The sequence below is a fragment of the Ornithorhynchus anatinus genome, chromosome 1 (genome assembly GCF_004115215.2).
Source record: "Ornithorhynchus anatinus isolate Pmale09 chromosome 1, mOrnAna1.pri.v4, whole genome shotgun sequence".
In the NCBI taxonomy this organism is placed as follows: Eukaryota; Metazoa; Chordata; class Mammalia; order Monotremata; family Ornithorhynchidae; genus Ornithorhynchus; species Ornithorhynchus anatinus.
The window spans coordinates 101,312,546-101,331,386 of NC_041728.1; the positions used below are offsets into that span (position 1 = coordinate 101,312,546).

At 46.6% G+C, this 18,841-nt stretch overlaps 1 protein-coding gene across 1 annotated transcript in view; it reads left to right on the top strand.

Moving 5' to 3' along the window:
* ANKUB1 (ankyrin repeat and ubiquitin domain containing 1) overlaps positions 1-18,841 on the top strand; it is a 51,641-nt gene that overhangs the window by 7,234 nt on the left and 25,566 nt on the right. The window contains exons 2-3 of the mRNA XM_029052549.2: positions 545-688; positions 13,440-13,656. Of these exons, the coding sequence (XP_028908382.1) occupies positions 545-688; positions 13,440-13,656 (361 nt within the window). The remainder of the gene's footprint in view (positions 1-544; positions 689-13,439; positions 13,657-18,841) is intronic.

Consider the following 18,841-nt stretch of genomic DNA (forward strand, 5'->3'; position numbering starts at 1 on the left):
ATGAGGTAACTGAGGCCCAGAGAAGTGACTAGTCCAAGGTCACACACAGACATGTGGCAGAGCCGGGATTAGAACCCACTACCTTCTGGCTCCTGGGCCCCTGCTCTAGCCACTAAGCCATGATAATTATGTTTCAAGCACTGTACACTGTGCTAGATATGAAACGATCAGGGAAAATACGACCCCTACCCCAAAGAGAGCTCAAAGTCTAAGGAACTGAAATGATCTTTATGCAAATTGTAGGCTGGTGTCTGAACATCTGAACAGTTTCATTCAATTCTTTCAATTCTATTTATTGAGCACTTACTGTGAGCAAAACAGCGCTTTAGTCTGTTACCTTGTTGTAGTTTGTCTACACAATCAGGGATTGTGTCTTTCACCTCTGTTGTACTGTACTCTCTCAACTGTTTGCTTCAGTGCTCTGCACACAGTAAATAATAAATGTCATTGATGATGATGATTGATGATGATGATTTGTTCTCCTTAAGGCTTTTCTATCCACTGCTGCAGGTTGTTATTATAATAGCCTATCTTTCACATTTAGGATTATTTCCATGTCCCACTGTGTGAAGACAAACAAGGTCGGAAGTACCTGGAGCTGATTTATGCTGGGGCAGTGCTGAAGAATAGCTGGGTCTTGGCTGACGTAGGAGTAACTACTTGTTCAACTCTAAAGTGCATTGTGAAGGTATGTAAAGACCAGGATTCGTCGGACCTCACGCTCGTTGATGAAAAATGAAATCATAGTCGATCCATCTAATTAAAACTATTTCAGAGCAATGAAACCTCTCTAATTGTAAGTCGGGACACCGGATCATTAATGTAAAAGACAGAGGGTCTCAGAGGGTCAGTGGGAAGAGCCTGGCCCTAGAAGTCAGAATAATGATGGTATTTCTTAAGCACTTACTACGTGTCAAGCACTGTTCAAGCACTGTTGAGGGAACACAGAGAGAAGCCGAGAGGACGGGCAGAGAGCCGACTCAGTATCTTTGGCACCACCCATCGCCTTGAGCGAATCGGGCAGTATTCTACTTTGCCAATTCCTAGGAATAAACTTTAGCCACCTAGTGCCACTGATCACCAAAGACCACCGCCATCAGGGCGGGGGAAGTTCACTAGGCCTCTAAAAGAAAGGATGATAATCTCTGCCTGCCGGCATTGGGGAAGGCTAGTTTTGAAAGCTAGGGATCCCCTCCACTCGAACTGGAGAGTTTCAGACTGGACAGACTGGATTAATCAATATGAGCGTTAATAGTACGCAGACTACTGTTCTAAGTGCATGGGAGAGTACAGTATAACAATATAGCAGACACATTCCCTGCCCACAGTGAGCTTACAGTCTAGAGGCAATAGGCTGCCTGATTGATGCCTTCCCCGTCCCTCCCAGCCAAGGGATGGAATTCTGACTGGAAGCAGGCTTTGGAGGGGAAAAGGTTGCTCTGATCCACACACAGGAAATCTGGCTGGAGGCGTGCACAGAACCTTTTCTCCCCTCTCCGTAGAAAAAGATGCAGGGCCAAGGGATAATCGGTCGGATTCACCAGGTTGCCATGGGGGAAGTTTTCAGCCCAATCAGATGGCTCAGATCTCCAGCAAAATGTAGCTCTTCAAGGCTAGTGAATTGCCTCCAATCAGTAATGCACAAATTTTGCCCCAGAAATATTAAGGTAAAAAAACCCCATCAAATGACAAGATTTAAATAAGCAGCAAAGTTCTAAATAAGGTTTTTGTTAGACGGCGAATTTCTGTGGCTCAGTTGCCTTCGGGTCATTTTCTAATCCGGGCTCCTAGAATTTTCCTCAGTCGGGAGCCCAGTTTCATTTAGCCAACATTCTCGATACGCCCTCCCCTTCCAGATTCCTTAAGGCCTTCCCCTGGGACGTTTCGGTCTCCATGAGGAACGGGCCAGATTGGCTGTCATTATTCATTGGGGCTGGTCACATGGAGATCTGGGCGGCAGCATTTATGAAATCAGCTTTAGGGGGAATAAAGCCGATAGAGTTGGTGCAGTTCAACTCTACAGAAGTAAAGGGGGAAAGTCTTTTGGATCCATTGTTCCTTTCATCCCCAGAGAACGTGTAAGCTCATTATAAATTCCAGGGGGACCGCATCACTCGCCACAGGAGTGTAACAGCCTGAACTCCAGTAATCGTTTAACCTTTCCCAGCGGGTCTAAACTGGTTTGGGTTGGGGCTGGTGCGGGGATGCCGGCGGGGGTAGAGGGAGGTGTGGGTGCGTGAAGGAGCGGAATGGGTAGGGGAAAGGAGCCAGCATGGAAGGGGCTGGTAATCATTAGCACCGGACTAGCAGGGAGATTAATTAACATCCCTAATACTTCCCGTAATTTTGACTAATCTCTATCTCCAACCTTCGGAAAGCAACTTGGGCAATGATGGTCAACCACATACTTAGGCAAGACCAAGTAATGCTGGTTTCAGAGATTCACGGGAAGCAGTGTGGCCTAGTGGAAAGATCACAGGCCTGGGAGACAGAAGACCTACCTTCTAATCTCCAATCTGCCACTTGGGAGGTCACTTCAGTGAGCTGTGCCTCAGTTTCCTCATCTGTAAAATGGGAATTGTTGCTGTGACTATTACCAGTGTACTTGCTCTGCACTTATTATGTCAAGAATTCTTCTAAGCACTGGGATGGATACAAGGTAATCAGGTTGGAGCCAGTCCCTGTCCCACCTGGGGCTCACAGTCTAAATAGGAGGGAGTAGAAATTAATCCCCATTTTACGGATGAGGAAACTGATGCTCAGAGATGTTAAATGACTTGTCTAAGGTCACACAGTAGACCGGTGGTGGAGCCGGGATTAGAACCCAGGTCTTCTGACGCCCAGGCCCTTGCTCTTTCTACTAGGCAAAGCTGCTTTCCTCCTACTTAGACTGTGAGTTCCAGGTGGGGCAGGGACTGTGTCCAACCTGATTATCTTGCCCTTATCCCAGTGCTTAGTACAGTACTTGGTACATAGTAAATGCTTAATAAATGCCATAATAATAGTTATTATTATTACTATTATTAATATGATAAGACATTATTAATATGATAAGACTATTAATTAATGATAAGACAATCTCCCACTCACAATCAGCCAGCCCATCCCCAATCTGGGCCCTCTCTAGCTTGAGGATAAAAGACAAGATGATGTCAGTCAGTCAATCGTATTCAATGAGCATTAACTGTGTGCAGAGCATTGTACTAAGCGCTTGGGAGAGTACAATATAACGATATAACATATTTCCTGCCCACAGTGAGCTTATAGTTTAGTATCACAAGGTGACCCAACTTCCATGGGGCCCGAAGAGGCTGGTGGCATTTAATTGTTGCTGGAGGCGATTTCTCCCCGAAAGAATGCGGCTGGCATAGGCTTGTCACGGCCTCGGCTGTCAGAAGGCCTGCCCCGGCAGCGTGGTGTTATTTCAGAGCAGTGTCAGGAGACCAAATATAAATAACCACCCAGTTCTTCTGTTGCTTCTTAACTCTTTCTTTCCTCTCTCGCTGCCTTGGCACGTGCAAACCCTCATCCCGTCTCCCGTCGACTACAGCGGCAGCCTCCCGACCCCGGCCTCTGACCCTCCCCTGTCCACTTTGGTGACAGCAGCACCAATCGCCTTCCCGATATCCAGGTCGGATCCCATCCTTCCCGCCCCGAAACGCCCCAGTGGGTCCCTGACGTCACCTGCCTCAGGGTCAAGGTCTTGCCTGTCAGGTTCGAGGTTCTCTGCCAGCTGGCTACTCCCTCCTGACCGATAATAACGGAGGCATTTGATAAGCAGCGTGGCTCAGTGGAAAGAGCCCGGGCTTGGGAGTCAGAGGTCATGGGTTCGAATCCCGGCTCTGCCACTTGTCAGCTGTGTGACTGTGGGCGAGTCACTTAACTTCTCTGTGCCTCAGTTACCTCATCTGTAAAAATGGGGATGAAGATTGTGAGCCTCATGTGGGACAAACTGATTAGCCTTTATCTACCCCAGCGCTTAGAACAGTGCTCTGCACGTAGTAAGCGCTTAACAAATACCAACATTATTATTATAAGCACTTACTATATGCGAAACACTGTACCAAGCGTGGGGGGTGGAAACAAGATAAGCAGGTCCCATATGGGGCTCACAGTCCAGGTAGGAGGGAGAACAGGTATTGAATTCCCATTTGACAGATGGGGAAACTAAAGCACAGAGAAGTGAAGTGACTTGCCTAAGGTCGCACAGCAGGCATGTAGCGGGGCAGAGATTAGGTCAGTCAGTCAATTGTATTTATTGAGAGGTTATTGTGTGCAGAATATTGTTCTGAGCGCTTGGGAGAGTAGAATAGAACAATATAACAGATACGTTCCCTGGCCACAGCGAGCTTGCAGCCTGGAGTTTAAAGAAAGATCCTACACCTGGTTCTCTGGTCCATTCAGCTCACGCTCTTGGCCGTCCCCGCACTGACTCTCCGGACTCTTAAATCGATCATCGCTCACACCTCCCCTTCACCCAGAAAGTCAGACTACGCCCCTCCCTTCCTTCAGGAAGCCATCCCTGGACCAACCATCCACCGTCGTGGTCAGGCCCTCCTACGTAATTTCCCCGGCAGGAGCCTACACAGCTATTTATTCGTTTTAACATTTCATGGGGAATGTTTGCATCCCCACATTTAGACCTTAGTGGAAACCTTCTCTTATTCTTTGGGTTATTATTATTATGTTTAGCAGTAGTAGTAATAGCAAGAATAATACCCTTGTGGTATTTAAGTGCTCACTATGTGCCAAGCACTGTTCTAAATGCTGGAGTAGGTGCGGTAACAGATCAGACAGAGTCCATGTCTCACATAAAAATAATAATAATAATATTGTTGGTGTTTGTTAAGCACTTACTATGTGCAGAGCACTGTTCTAAGAGCTGGGGTAGATACAGGGTCATCAGGTTGTCCCACGTGAGGCTCATAGTCTTCATCTCCATTTTACAGATGAGGCTACTGAGGCACAGAGAAGTGAAGTGACCTGCCCACAGTCACGCAGCTGACAAATGGCAGAGCCGATATTCGAACTCATGACCTCTGACTCCCAAGCCCGTTCTCTTTCCACTGAGCCACGCTGCTTCTACTGGCAGAAGGGGCTCGCAGTCTAAATGGGAGGGAGAACAGGTATTTAAAACCCATTTTACAGAGGAGGGAACTGAGGCACAGAGAAATTAAGAGATTCACCCGAAGTCATGCAGCAGGCAAGTGATACAGCCGGGATTAGAGCCCAGGTCCTCAGACTTTCAGTCTGCTCTAAGTAGGTAAAAAATAAATTCAGTACTATCGTTACTACTGAATACTCAAACACAAAATATTACGTGTCTACCCCCTGTATTGTATTATACTCTCCCAAATGCTTAGTACAGTGCTCCGGACACAGAACGCACTGATCGAATGTTTGATTGCTATAACACTAGCATTCTGAATTTATGATGAACTTTCCCATGAATTGTCTCATTTAACTTCACACTATCTCCGTGAGGTAGAAAAGAAGCAGTTATAATTAATCCCCGTTTTACAGATGAGGAAACCGAGGTCTCGGAGCACGCTACCGATTGAGCTGGAACTTGATACCAGGCCGTGCGATTCCTAGACTGATACTCTGGCCACTAAACCATGCTGCCTCCCAACCCAGCCCTCTTATCAGGAAGGCCAAATCCTGGGCCTCTAAGATAACATGGGACCCTTTACTTCAATTTAGAATGTACTAAGGGGGAAATCCCCCTCTCAGGATCACACCTGGGGAGTTTCCAGTCCTCTACCAGTCTCGGCTAAGGGAGGGAGAGTCAAGGAGAGGCCTGCCCATTCTATTCCTAGCTTGGGCAGCGGCTAGCGAGCGGAAGGCCAACTGCTACAAGTCAAAACTCCCCTGTGCCGGGCAGCAGCGGCCCGGGAGACAGTCAAGGGCGGAGACTCAAGTTCACTGCATAGGAGGAGGCGATGGTAAATCACTTCCGAATTTTTACCAAGGAAACTCTTTGGATCCCCTACCAGAACGATTGCAGATGGATGTGGGACGTTCTGGGAGAGATGCGTCCGTGGGGTCGCGTTTGGTAGGAGACGACTCGACAGCATGAGACGAGACGAGGGTGTAATGAGTGTTTCTCAATTCAGGACCTAGGACTAGCGAAGAGCTTGCCGCTCCCTGTCTGAGGTCCAAGAAGCACCACCTCTACTCACTTTTTTTTATGGTATTTGTTAAACGCTTACTCTGTGCACAGCACTGTACTAAGGGCTGTGGTAGACACAAGCTAATCAGCTTGGACACAGTCCATGTTCCATGTGGGGCTCACAATTTTAATCCCCATTTTATAGATGAGATAACAGGCTCAGAGAAGTGAAGTGACTTATCTAAGGTCAAAGCAGTCAAGTGGCAGAGCCAGGGTTAGAACTCAGATACTTCTGATTTCCAGGCCCGTGCTCTTTCAGTCAGTTGTATTTATTGAGCGCTTACTGAGTACAGATCACTGTTCTGAGCGCTTGAGAGAGTAAAATACAACGATAAATAGGCACATTCCCTGTCCACAGTGACCTGGGAGGGAAGGGGAGGGTCTTCTGGTCTCCTCTAACAATCAGACACACTTCAGGGCCTATGGACGAGAGGTCTGTCTCCCCCTCTAGACTGTGAAGTCTTGGGCAGGGAATGTATCTATCGTTGTATTATACTCTCTCAAGCACAGCACAGTGCTCTGTTTATAGTTCTATTGTAAGCAGAATGTGTCTGTTTACTGTTATATTGTATTCTCCCAAGCATTTAGTACAGTGCTTTGCACACAGTGAGCACTCCATGGGAAGAGCCTCAAGCAGTCCTTCTCCCCAAATGGCCTCCTTCATGCTGCTCAAAAAAACTGGCCACTGGCATTTTACTCATGCCCTTCTCCTCTCGGGGTGGGCAGAACAGAGCCAGAAGTATTCAACCGGGCACTGGGTTACAAGAACATGTCTGATCGACTGTGGGTACATACAATAACTGGGGTATTGGTTAGGCGCTTACGATGTGCCAGGCATGTTTCTAAGCGCTGGGGTAGATATCACAGAATGAGGTTGGACCCAATCCCTGTCCCTCGTGTGGCTCACGGTCTCAATCCCCATTTTACAGACGAGGGAACCGAAGGCCAGAAAAGTGAAGTGACTCAAGGTCACACAGGAGACATGTGGCGGAGCTGGGATTAGAACGCAGGGCTTTTTGACGCCCAGGCCCGTGCTCTATCCACTGGGACATACTGCTTCTCTTTTGGGGGTGAGTTTCTAACTGTGTCCAGGGAGAAGTCGGTGGGAGAAGAAGAAGAAATGAAGGAAGGAAGGGGCACCCTGCCTTTGGCTCACTTTTTTCTTGTCTCAGGCTGCACAACATGTTAATAATCTCCCCTCTGAGCAAAATGTCAGGGTACAGTCTCTGCAGGAGGGAGAGAAGAAGTCACTGTCCTGTGGGGTGGGAGAGGTAGGTGAACCAGGGGCAGAGCCCATTCCCCAGCCTGGCCGGGGACTGGATCCTCATGCTCTCCGTTTGCTTGGGCCACTCATTCGGGTTGGGAATGCGGAGCTCTACGGCATGAGAAGACTTCTGGGACACCACATGGTCAAGGGGCCTGTGCACGGGAGTGGGAGTCAGCGGGCCCTGGATTTAGCCCCTACTCTACCCCATCAAGTGAGCTTTCTGGTTTGGGAGTCAGAGGATGTGGGTTCTAATCCCGCCCGGCTCCACCGCTTGTCTGGTGTGTGACCTTGGGCAAGCCACTTCACTTCTCTGTGCCTCAATTTCCTCATCTGTAAAATGGGGATTAAGACTGTGAGCTCCACGTGGGATAATCTGATTACCTTGTATCTGCCCCAGCGCTTAGAACAATGTCTGGCAGATAATAAGTGCTTAACAAATACCATAATTATTATTATTACTATCCATATCCAAAACAGGATTTAGAACATCTGCCCTTCCTTTTTCAGAGAATGGATGTGGAATATCATTTAAAGTATGAACTGGATACATTTCCCCTAAAGTGGGACTACCTTTCTCTTTCGTTTGTTTTTAATGGTATGTGTGAAGCACTTACGATGGTGCAAGTGCTAAGGTCTTGTCTCACGTTGTCAAGTTGTCTCCGACCTATATTGGAGCCATGGACACATCTGTCCCAGAATGCCCCACCTCCACCTGCAATCGTTCTGGTAGTGGATCCAGAGAGTTTTCTTGGTAAAAATCCAGAAGTGGTTTACCATCACCTTCTTCCGTGCAGTAAACTTGAGTCTCTGCCCTGGACTCCCTCTCATGACACTGTTGCCCAGCACAGGTGAGTGTTGACTTGTAGCAGTTGGCCTTCCACTCGCTAGCCACGGGCCAAGCTAGGAATGGAATGGACAGGCCTCTGCTTGACTCTCTCTCCTGTAGTTGAGACTGGTAGAGGACTGGAAACTCTCCAGGTGTGACCTTGAGAGGGTTAAGTGCTGGGGTAGTTACAAGTTAATCAGGTTGGACATAGTCCCTGTCCCTCACAGGGCTCACAAGCTTCATCATTATTTTACAGATGAGGTAACTGAAGCACAGAGAAGTGAAGTGACTTGACAAGGTTACATAGCAGATAAGCGATGGAGCCGGTATTAGAACCCAGGTCCTTCTGACTCCTAGGCCCGTGCTCTATCCACTAGGCCATGCTGCTCTCAACAGGAAACATGCATGAAACCCAGTACCATACGGATTTAAAATCATAGTTTCGAAGAATCATTTAGTCCAATCCCTGATTTCAGGTGGGAGACTAGCTAAACCATCCAGGTCAAGTTGCATGCCTGAAGATCTCCATAAATGAATGAAAGTTTCATGTCCTCTTGAGAAAAAGAATAAAGGCACTATTGTAATACACTGCTAGGGGAATATATTTGGATATAATAAACACCGTGCTTATAATCATTTTGGACAAATTTAACCATTGTTTTCAAGTGGGACTGTTGACTTAGCTTCCAGTCAGAAAATGATCTGAATCTGCAGGGAAAAGAGAGGTCCCAAGTCAACAGCTGATACCCAAAGCTACCAGGCAGATAGAGAAAATTAGCCGCAAATTTTGGCACGAATCCTCTCTGCCCATAAACATTTAATGAGCATTTTCCTTCTTTTATTTTAGGATATTAAGGATAACAGAGTTAATTTTTTACTCTCGGCACTGTATTCCCAATGGTACAGGACAAAAAAGAGCAGCCAAGATAGAAAATACAGCCCGTGCTTCCATAAAGCTTGTTTTCAATATGCATTTTGGCTAGAACACTGTTAGGGAATCAGGGAACATTTTTCCGATGAAGTGTGACTGTATGGCTAGAACATGATGTGGTGTCAGAAGAAGACTTGCATGTGGTTGTGCATAAATGCCCACAGTGTGACTTTTCCTTAACACAGGTGTTTGCAGGAACACAAAGCCATGCATAACGGGAGAGGCTGGTTAATGATTACCTGCAATGTCCCTTTAAAGAAACTTATCTTATGTTTGCCTGATTGGAGTTTACATGTTTACTCTCCATCATTCTGATTGAATACTGACTGAATCTGGAGCATTGTATGAGATCTCTGGGGAGCATAAAGGAATTTGACAGATTCCTGCCCTCGAGAACCTTACAGTCTAGCGGAGAAGACAAGGAGGCATAAAGGAATGACCGTACCTTAGTTACAAGAATGTAAGACTAGACATAAAAAATAAACACAAATAAATGAAAGATGTATTGAGGTGGCGGAGAGAATGGTGTGCCCTCATCTTCTCAACCAAACCCTGTCCTCCCACCGACTTTCCCATCACCGTAGACAAAAATCACCATTCTTCCTGTCTCACAAGCTGGTAACCTTGGCGTTACCCTTGATTCAGCTCTTTCATGCAACCCACATACGCAGTCTGTCATCAGATCTTGCCCTTTCTACCTTCACAGCTCCTCTAGACTCTGCCCCTTCCTCTCTTAACTGCTACCGTACTAATCTGAGCACTTATCGTATCCCGCCTCGACTACGGCATCAGCTTCATTGCTGACTTCCCTGCCTCCTCTCTTTTATTCCTTCATTCGTTCATTTGTATTTATTGAGTACTTACTGTCTGCAGACCACAGTACTAAGCCCTTGGAAAGTACAATTCAGCAATAAAGAGAGACAATCCCTGCCCACACCGGGCGTGCAGTCTAGAGAGACGAGACAGACATCAAAACAAGTAAACAGGCATCAACATAAATAAATAGAATTATAGATATGTACATATATACACAAGTGTCGTGGGGCAGGGAGGGAGGGTAGAGCAAAGGGAGCGAGTTGGGGTGACACGGAGGGGAGGGGGAGCTGAGTCTCCACCCTGCTGCCTGGATTATTTTTCTACAAAAAGTTCAGTCCACGTCTGCCCACTCCTCAAAAACCTCCAATGGTCGCCGATCCTTCTCCACATCAAACAGAAACTCCTTACCATGGGTTTTAAAGCACTCGATCGGCCCGCACCCCTCATAACTTACTTCGCTGATCTTCAACTTCAACCCAGCCCGCACTCTTGGTTCTTGTAATGCCAACCTACTCACTGTACCTTGATCTTGCTTATTCCACCGCTGATCCCTCACTCATATCCTCACTCTGGTCTGGTCTGGACTGCTCATATCCTCACTCTGGTAAAGGCCTGTGTTAAGGAAAAGTCACACTGTGGTATTTATGCACAATCACACACGAATCTTCCTCTGACACTGCTTCATATACCCCTTCACACACGACAGTCTAACAGTCTCTCTACCTTAAAGCCATAATTACTAAAATCACGTTTTTTTCAAGAGGCCTTCCTTGAGTAACCTCTCAATTCGTCACCCTATTCACCCTCTCTTCTCAGTGCAGGGGTAGAAGGGGTAGTTTTTGAAAGCAGGTGAGAGACATCCCCCCCCCGAGAGAAGGCTGAGAAGGTTGAGTCACTTGGGGGTTTTGGGGAAGCTGGGAGGTGAGGGTGAGACTTTCGGGAGTTCAAACCTGATGGTTTCCATTTTGTCAATCAATCAATCAATCATTCAATCTTTTATACTGACTGCTTATTAATAATAATCATTGTGCTTTGTTAAGATCTTTCTATATGCCGAGCACTGTACTAAGCGCTGGGGTGGTTACAAGCAAATTAGGTTGGACACAGTCCCTGTCCCATGTGGGGCTCAAAGGCTCATTTCCCATTTTCCAGACGAGGTAACCGAGGCCCAGAGAAGTGAAGTGACTTGCCCAAGGTCACACAGCAGATAAGTGGTGGAGGCAGGATTAGAACCCATGACCTTCTGACTCCCAGGCGCATATTTTATCCACTATGTGCAGAGCATGATACTAAGCGCTCAGTAGAATACAATTCAACATTGTTGGTAGACAGTCCTTGCTGATGGAAGCAATTAATGGTATTTACTGAGCGCTTACTGTATGTAGAGCACTGGATTAAGCACTTGGGAGAGCACAGTACAACAGAGTTGGTAGACACAATCTCTGCCCACACCAAGCTTACCGTTGCAGATTTATTTTACATCTGTTGCTCACATCTCAATCCCAGCAAGAGCCACTGTCTTCTTATCAAAGTCAAAGCTCATGATTTCATTCATTCATTCTATCGTGTTTATTGAGCCCTTACTGTGTGCAAAGCACTGGACTAAGCGCTTGGAAAAGTACAATAAAACCACAAACGATAAACTCTTAGTCTATAAACAATAAACTAGTTTGCCTTGATGGAGCAAACTCAGATTTGTGGATATGCACAAGTCCTCTGTCCAAACCTGTGCTCACATCCTTGAAGATATGGGAGAATCAAACTCAATAAGTGATGAGTGAATATAATTTTAACAGTCTCTATCAAGCGGCTATTAAACACAGTACCCTAATCTCTTCTTTCTTTTCATGTCTTTGAAGTGAGAACAATAAATATCCTAATCTCACTCACCTTGCTTTTATCCAGGTTTGGCTGTTCACTTTCAATCCTTTGTGGCATGGACAAAGAGGTCTTTAAATAGGTTACTTCTACTCTTCTTTCACATCGTCCCTCTTTCCTGTGATTTCAATCATCAGCGATGCTAGCTTCTGCTTTTTTATTATGCGTCTTGGCTAAAACGTTGTTAGGGAATTGGGGAAGCTTCAGCTGACAGCATGAGACCATTCAAATACAGTTTTCCAGGGGACCAGAGGAGCTCTTCATACACTGGAACGGGCAACGACTAACTTGTGAGTTTTTGTTAACGTGGAGCTTGGCTAAGATGCAAGTCTAGTATTCTGGGAGCACTGGGTGTTGTATTGGACTCTCCCAAGTGTTCAGTACAGTGCTCTGCTCACAGTAAGCACTCAATAAATACCACTGATGAGGGATGACAGATGGATTTTGTTCGAAATGTAGCTGGGAACGTGTCATCAGCTTCTTACCCCTCAACTACCGAGAACAGCATCATCAGACCAATCACCTCCTATTTAGGATGACACTCATCATTCCTGACTGGATGAGGCTCGAGTCCCAGAGCCGTGCCCAGGATGCGACAGCCTGGAATGCAGTCAGTTTCCCAGGCAACTGTGGGAATCTCCCCCCGTCCCCCAAGCCCACGGCGGTGCGCACCCCCAGCAGCATGGCTAGGAGCAGCACGGGAGCGAATCGTGCCTCCTTACCCATTGAGAAAAGGATCCGAGCCGCTATTTGTAATCGATCTCGTGTCCTGGGTCGTGGCGGGGGTGTTCACGGCAGCTTGAACCGGGGCCATGGTCTCCGACTCCATGGGAAGTTGTCTACACGGTGTGGCTTCCTACATAAACACGAGAGGAGATGATAACCGTCTCCAGGGAAGCGGTGTGGCCTAGCGCATCGAGCACAGGCCTGGGAGTCAGAAGGGCCTGGGTTCTACGGCCAGCTCTGCCACTTGTCTGCTGTGTGACCTTGGGCAAGTCACTTCACTTCTCTATGTCTCAGGTACCTCAACCGTAAAACGGGAATTAAGAGTGTGAGCCCCATATGGGGTAGGGACCGTGTCCAAACTGATTATCCTGTATCTACCCCAGCGCTTAGAACAACGCCTGGCACACGGTGAGTGCTTAACAAACACCATTTAAGAAAAAAGGAATAGTCAGAGGTGAAGCACTAGCCTGCAGACCCGCTGGTCTTTATTTCTGATTTTTAAAACAGTTACGGGGGTAAGGTCCGAAAGCCAGGGTCAAGGAAAAAAGCTTAGTCCGGGTCAGTAGCCTCGGAAGCTTCGACTTGCAAAATAAACCTTCACCCCTTGCGCGATCGGACTGGTATTTGCACAGATATGACCAGGGAGTCGACTGCCTCATTCCCTGCCGACAACGCAGCACTGTATTAAATGGCCCTCTAGTGTTCTGAATCAGCCATTCCTCCTCCCAAACCATCAAGTTTCGGCTAGAGCATCACTTGAGGTACAGGGATAACTGAGCTCGGCATTAATTCCGTGATCTCTCGGCCGGTCCATTTTCCTTAGGAGGAAGACAAGCCTGTCCTCTATGTCTACAATGCTGCCACCCAGGAAACGATCCCTATCATGGGGAACATTCACCTGGTGGGGAAAAAGGTCGCCTACCTGAAAACACTCATCAGCCAGCTGTCGGGCTTTCCTGTGAGCGTCTTCTGCCTGCGCACTCCTCGGGGGAGAGAAATGTACGACTGCAACACCCTGAGAGATTACCAAGCAGATGTCGGTAGGCGGCCCTGGCTTTAGTATCTGCTCACAGTATACCCCTGCACCCCCGATTTGGGAATTTTGTCTTGTCTTATACTGTGTCATTTCACACCCATTGCGACGCCACGGAACACTTCTCTCCCAGAAAGCTCCGCTCTCCATCTGCAATCATTTTGGTAGTGGATCCAGAGAGTTTCCTTGGTCAAAATATGGAAGTGGTTTACCATTCCCTCCTTCCGCGCAGTCAACTTGAGTCTCCGCCCTCGACTCTCCCCCGTGCCGCTGCTGCCGAGCACGGGTGAGTTTTGACTTGTAACAGATTGCCTTCCGCTCGCTAGCCACTGGCCAAGCTGGGAAGGGAATGGATATGCCTCTGTTTGACTCTCCGTCCCGTAGCCGAGACTGGCAGGGGACTGGAAACTCTCCAGGTGCGACCCCGAGAGGGGCATTTAGGACAAGTTCCCAGGAAACGTCTAGAACGAAACAGCACTCCTGCTAACTTTACACTTTGAGAAATATCTCCAGACCATTTTAATCATTTCAGTCAATCAGTCAACCCTATTTATCGAGCGTTTGTTGTGTGCAGAGCACCGTACTAGGTGCTTGGGAGAGAACCAGAGTTGGCAGACATGCACCTGGCTCACAAAGTACTTACAGTCTAGCGGGGGAGACTGACGTAAAAAGAGATTACTGATATATTTTTAAGTGCTGTGGGGCTGAGGGTGGGGTGAATATGAAATGCTTAACGGGTAAAGATCCAAGTGCCAGGGTGAGGTAGAAGAGAGAGGGAGTAGGGGAAGTGAGGGCTTAGTTGGGGGAAGACTTCTTGGAAGAGACGAGCTTTTAATGTCTTTGACGATAGGGAGAGTGATTATCTGTCAGAAAGGAAAAGGAAGGGAGTTCCAGGCCAGAGGCAGGACCTGGGCAAGCGGTGAAAAAGATGAGATCCATGTACAGTGAGTAGGTTAGGACAAGGGGAGTGAAATATCCCTGCTTCAACACCTTTTAAGCCCAGAATCCTAAAACCCATTCATTCATAGAGAAACAGCGTGGCTCGGAGGAAAGAGCCCGGGCTTGGGAGTCAGAGGCCATGGGCTCTAATCCCGGCTCTGCCATTTGTCAGGCTTGTGACTTTGGGCAAGTCACTTCACTTCTCTGTGCTTCAGTTCCCTCGTCTGTAAAATGGGGATTAGGACTGTGTGCCCCATGTGGGACAACTTGATCACCTCGTATGCCCCCAGTACTTAGAACAGTACTTCACACATAGTAAGCACTTAACAAATACCATCATTATCAGCTTCATGTGGGACAACCTGATTACCCTGTATCTACCCCAGCTTAGAACAGTGCTCTGCACATAGTAAGCGCTTAACAAATACCAATATTATTATTATTCAATTATTATTATATTCAATTAAATATTGAGCGCTTACTGTGCACAGAGCACCATACTAAGGACTTGGAAAGTACAATTCAGCAACAAATGGAGACAATAATAATAATGTTGGTATTTGTTAAGTGCTTACTATGTGCAGAGCTCTGTTCTAAGCGCTGGGGTAGATACAAGGTAATTAGGTTGTCTCACGTGAGGCTCACAGTTAATCCCCATTTTACAGATGAGGTCACTGCGGCACTGAGAAGTTAAGTGGCTTGCCCACAGTCACACAGCTGACACGTGGCAGAGCCGGAATTCGAACCCATGACCTCTGACTCCAAAGCCTATGCTCTTTCCACTGAGCCTCGCTGCTTCTCTAAAATAATGTTGGTATTTGTTAAGCGCTTACTATGTGCAGAACACTGTTCTAAGAGCTGGGAAAGATACAGGGTAATCAGGTTGTGCCACATGAGGCTCACAGTTAATCCCCATTTTACAGATGAGGGAACTGAGGCGAGGAGAAGTGAAGTGACTTGCCCACAGTCACCCAGCTGTCAAGTGGCAGAGCCAGGATTCAAACCCATGAACTCTGACTCCCAAGCCCGGGCTCTTTCCACTGAGCCACGCTGCTTCTCCTAATCCCGACCCAACAACAGGCTCACAGTCTAGAACGGGGAAGACAAACAAGAAAACGAAACAAAGCAATAATAATGATGGTATTTGTTAAGCGCTTACTACGTGCAGAGCACTGTTCTAAGCGCCAGCCTTAAACATGTACAGATCATGCTCTGGGTTACTTCCAAATCTGGGGTTCAGTGAATCTAAGCTTCGTTTCCTTAACCAACATTACAAAGGCTCTGGACTGTAGGATCACTCCTTCTTTATATATAGGCACCCAAGCACAGAGAGGTTCACCGGCTTGTCCAGAGTCCCCCCTATTTTCAGAATATATGGGGGTACAACAAGACTCTCCTGTTTTCCAAGTCTGTTGTTCGATTTCAGACAGTGATGGGGGCCGTACTAATAGTGCTCATTTATTCATTCATTCGCATTTATTGAGTGCTTACTGTATGCAGAGCATTGTTCTAAGCGCTGGGGAAGATACAAGGTGATCAGACTGTCCCACGTGGGGCTCATGGTCTTGACCCCCATTTGACAGATGAGGTAGCTGAGGTCCAGAGAAGTCAAGTGACTTCCCCAAAGCCACACAGCTGATCAGTGGCAGAGCCGGGATTAGAACCCACGACCTCTGACTCCCAGGCCGGGGATCTGTCTAGTAGTAGTAGTAATAGAGTAAGACTAATGTGCCTGTACATATACAGTGTCCTGTCTAAAGTAAACACTCAGCAAATGTGATTGATTAGTAATAGTAGTAGCCTTGATAGTAATAGTGACTCAGTGGAAAGAGCCCGGGCTTGGGAGTCAGAGGTCTTGGGTTCAAATCCTAGCTCTGCCACTCATCAGCTGTGTGACTTTGAGCAAGTCACTTCACTTCTCTGTTCCCTCAGTTACCTCATCTGGAAAATGGGGATGAAGACTGTGAGTCTCACGTGGAACAACCTGATCACCCTGTATCTACCCCAGTGCTTAGCACGGTGCCTTGCACATAGTAAGTGCTTAACAAATACCAACATCTTTATTAGTAGCAGTAGCGGTAATATTAATAGTTGTATTTATTGAATTCCCACTGAGTGCTGGGAAGGTGCCCCAGAAGCACAGGATACTTTCCCTGACCACAAGAGTTTGCATTCTGTTGGAGGCAAACACCGAATTACTCACAACGTTGAATTGATAAGGCTCAGGGTTAGGGGAATTAAGTGGGAAAGGTGTCTTTTCGTTTTTACTCTGTCGTTTAATTCATTCCTAAACGTAGAATATGCAGGACATTACTTTATTTCCCACAATGATTTTGTCCCAAATTATACCGGTGGGTTCTGAGCTCTAGTTGCCCAGTGCTTAGAACAGTGCCGGCACATAGTAGGCACTTTACAAAAACCATTATTACTACTATTATTATTCACTGAAAGAGTAACGAATCACCTATTATAGAACCCACCGAACTGTAAGACCCCAAAGAATCTGAAGGGAAAACCATACATATCGGACTTCATCTTTTCATTCATTCATTCATTCGATCGTATTTATTGAGCACTTACTGTGCTGAGTGCTTACTGTGCTAGACTCTTGGAATGGACAATTCGGCAACAGATAGAGACAATCCCTGCAATCTCTACAGCCTTTTCAAGCAGGGCCAAGGACATATGTTTTCTGTGAGCACTAATTGGACTTTCAATAGCCCTTGCATTTTCCCACCTCCCTCCTCCTTGTTAATACCTCCTCTCCCCAGCAGTGGTGGCCGTACCAGTAATAGTAGAAGCAGCAGCATGTTGCAGTGACTAGAGCCCGGGCTTGGGAGTCAGATGTCGTGGATTCTAATCCCGGCTCCGCCACTTGTCTGCTGCGAGACCTTGGACAAGTCATTTAACTTCTCTGCACCTCGGTTACCTCATCTGTAAAATGGGGATGAAGACTGTGAGCCCCACGTGGGACAGGGATTGTGCCCAATCTCATTACCTTGGAACTAGTCCAGCGCTTAGAACAGTGCTTGGCACATAGTAAGTGCTTAACAAATACCACAATTAGTATTAGCAGCAGTAATACTTATTAAGCTTTGACTATGTGCAAAACATTATACTAAACACTGAGAAAGTTTACAGATGGAATTTGACACGATCTCTGGCCCTCAAGGGCTCACAGTATAAAATTATAACTGTGGGAGAGGGGATTGACGACAGACCCATAAAGACCAATGAGACACTAAGAAGCAGTGTGGTTTAGTGGATAGAACGCGGGCTTGGGAGTCAGAAGGACCTGGGTTCTAATCCCAGCTCTGTCCCTGTCTCCAGAGTGACCCTGGGTAAACCACTTCTCTTCTCTGTGCCTCAGTTACCTCATCTGTAATATGGGGATTAAAACTGTGAGACCCATGTGGGGCAGGGGCTGCGTCCAACCCAATTTGCTTGTATCTACACCTGCACTTAGTATAGTTCTTGGCACAAAATAAGAGCTTAATAAAACCCACAATTATTATTATTATTTGAAAGAACATGGCCCTGGAAGTCAGAGGACCTGTGTTCTAATCCCAACTCTTCCACTTGCCTGCTATGTGACCTTGGGCAAGTCACTCAACTTCTCTGGGCCTCAGTTTCCTCATTGTAAAATGGAGATTCAGTAGTTGTTCTCCCTCCTACTTAGTGAGCCCTATGTGGACGAGGACTGTTTCCAACCTGATTATCCCCAGTCCTTAGTAAGTGTTTGGCACGTAGAAAGAATCTAAATATACTAACTTTATTAGTAGTAGTAATTATAATGATAAAATAATAAAAAATACTAAACTAACATTAAAGACCAGGACAAATACGCGGAAGCAGCCTGACCTAGTGGAAAGAGCAAGGGTTGGGGAATCAGGAGTGATGTGAGGAACAGAGAAGCTGTGACTCGTTGACCTTGAGCACATCGTTTAGTTTCTCTGTGCCTCAGTTTTCCTTATCTGTAAAAAACAGGATGAATATACCCATTCTCCCTGTACCTTAGACTGTGAACCCTTTGTGGGACAGGGACTGCCTCTGACTATTTCTGCTTCTATTGTATCTATCCCAGGGCTTAGTACAGTGCTTGACGCATAGTAAGTGCTTAATAAATACAATTATTGTTGCTAATATTAGTATTCTCATTTCAAAGATAATAAATGGTTTCACACTGGAAGATACAAGGGAATTTTAGCAATGTTTTTCTCTCTAGAAACATTTGTAAATGCTGCAACCACGGA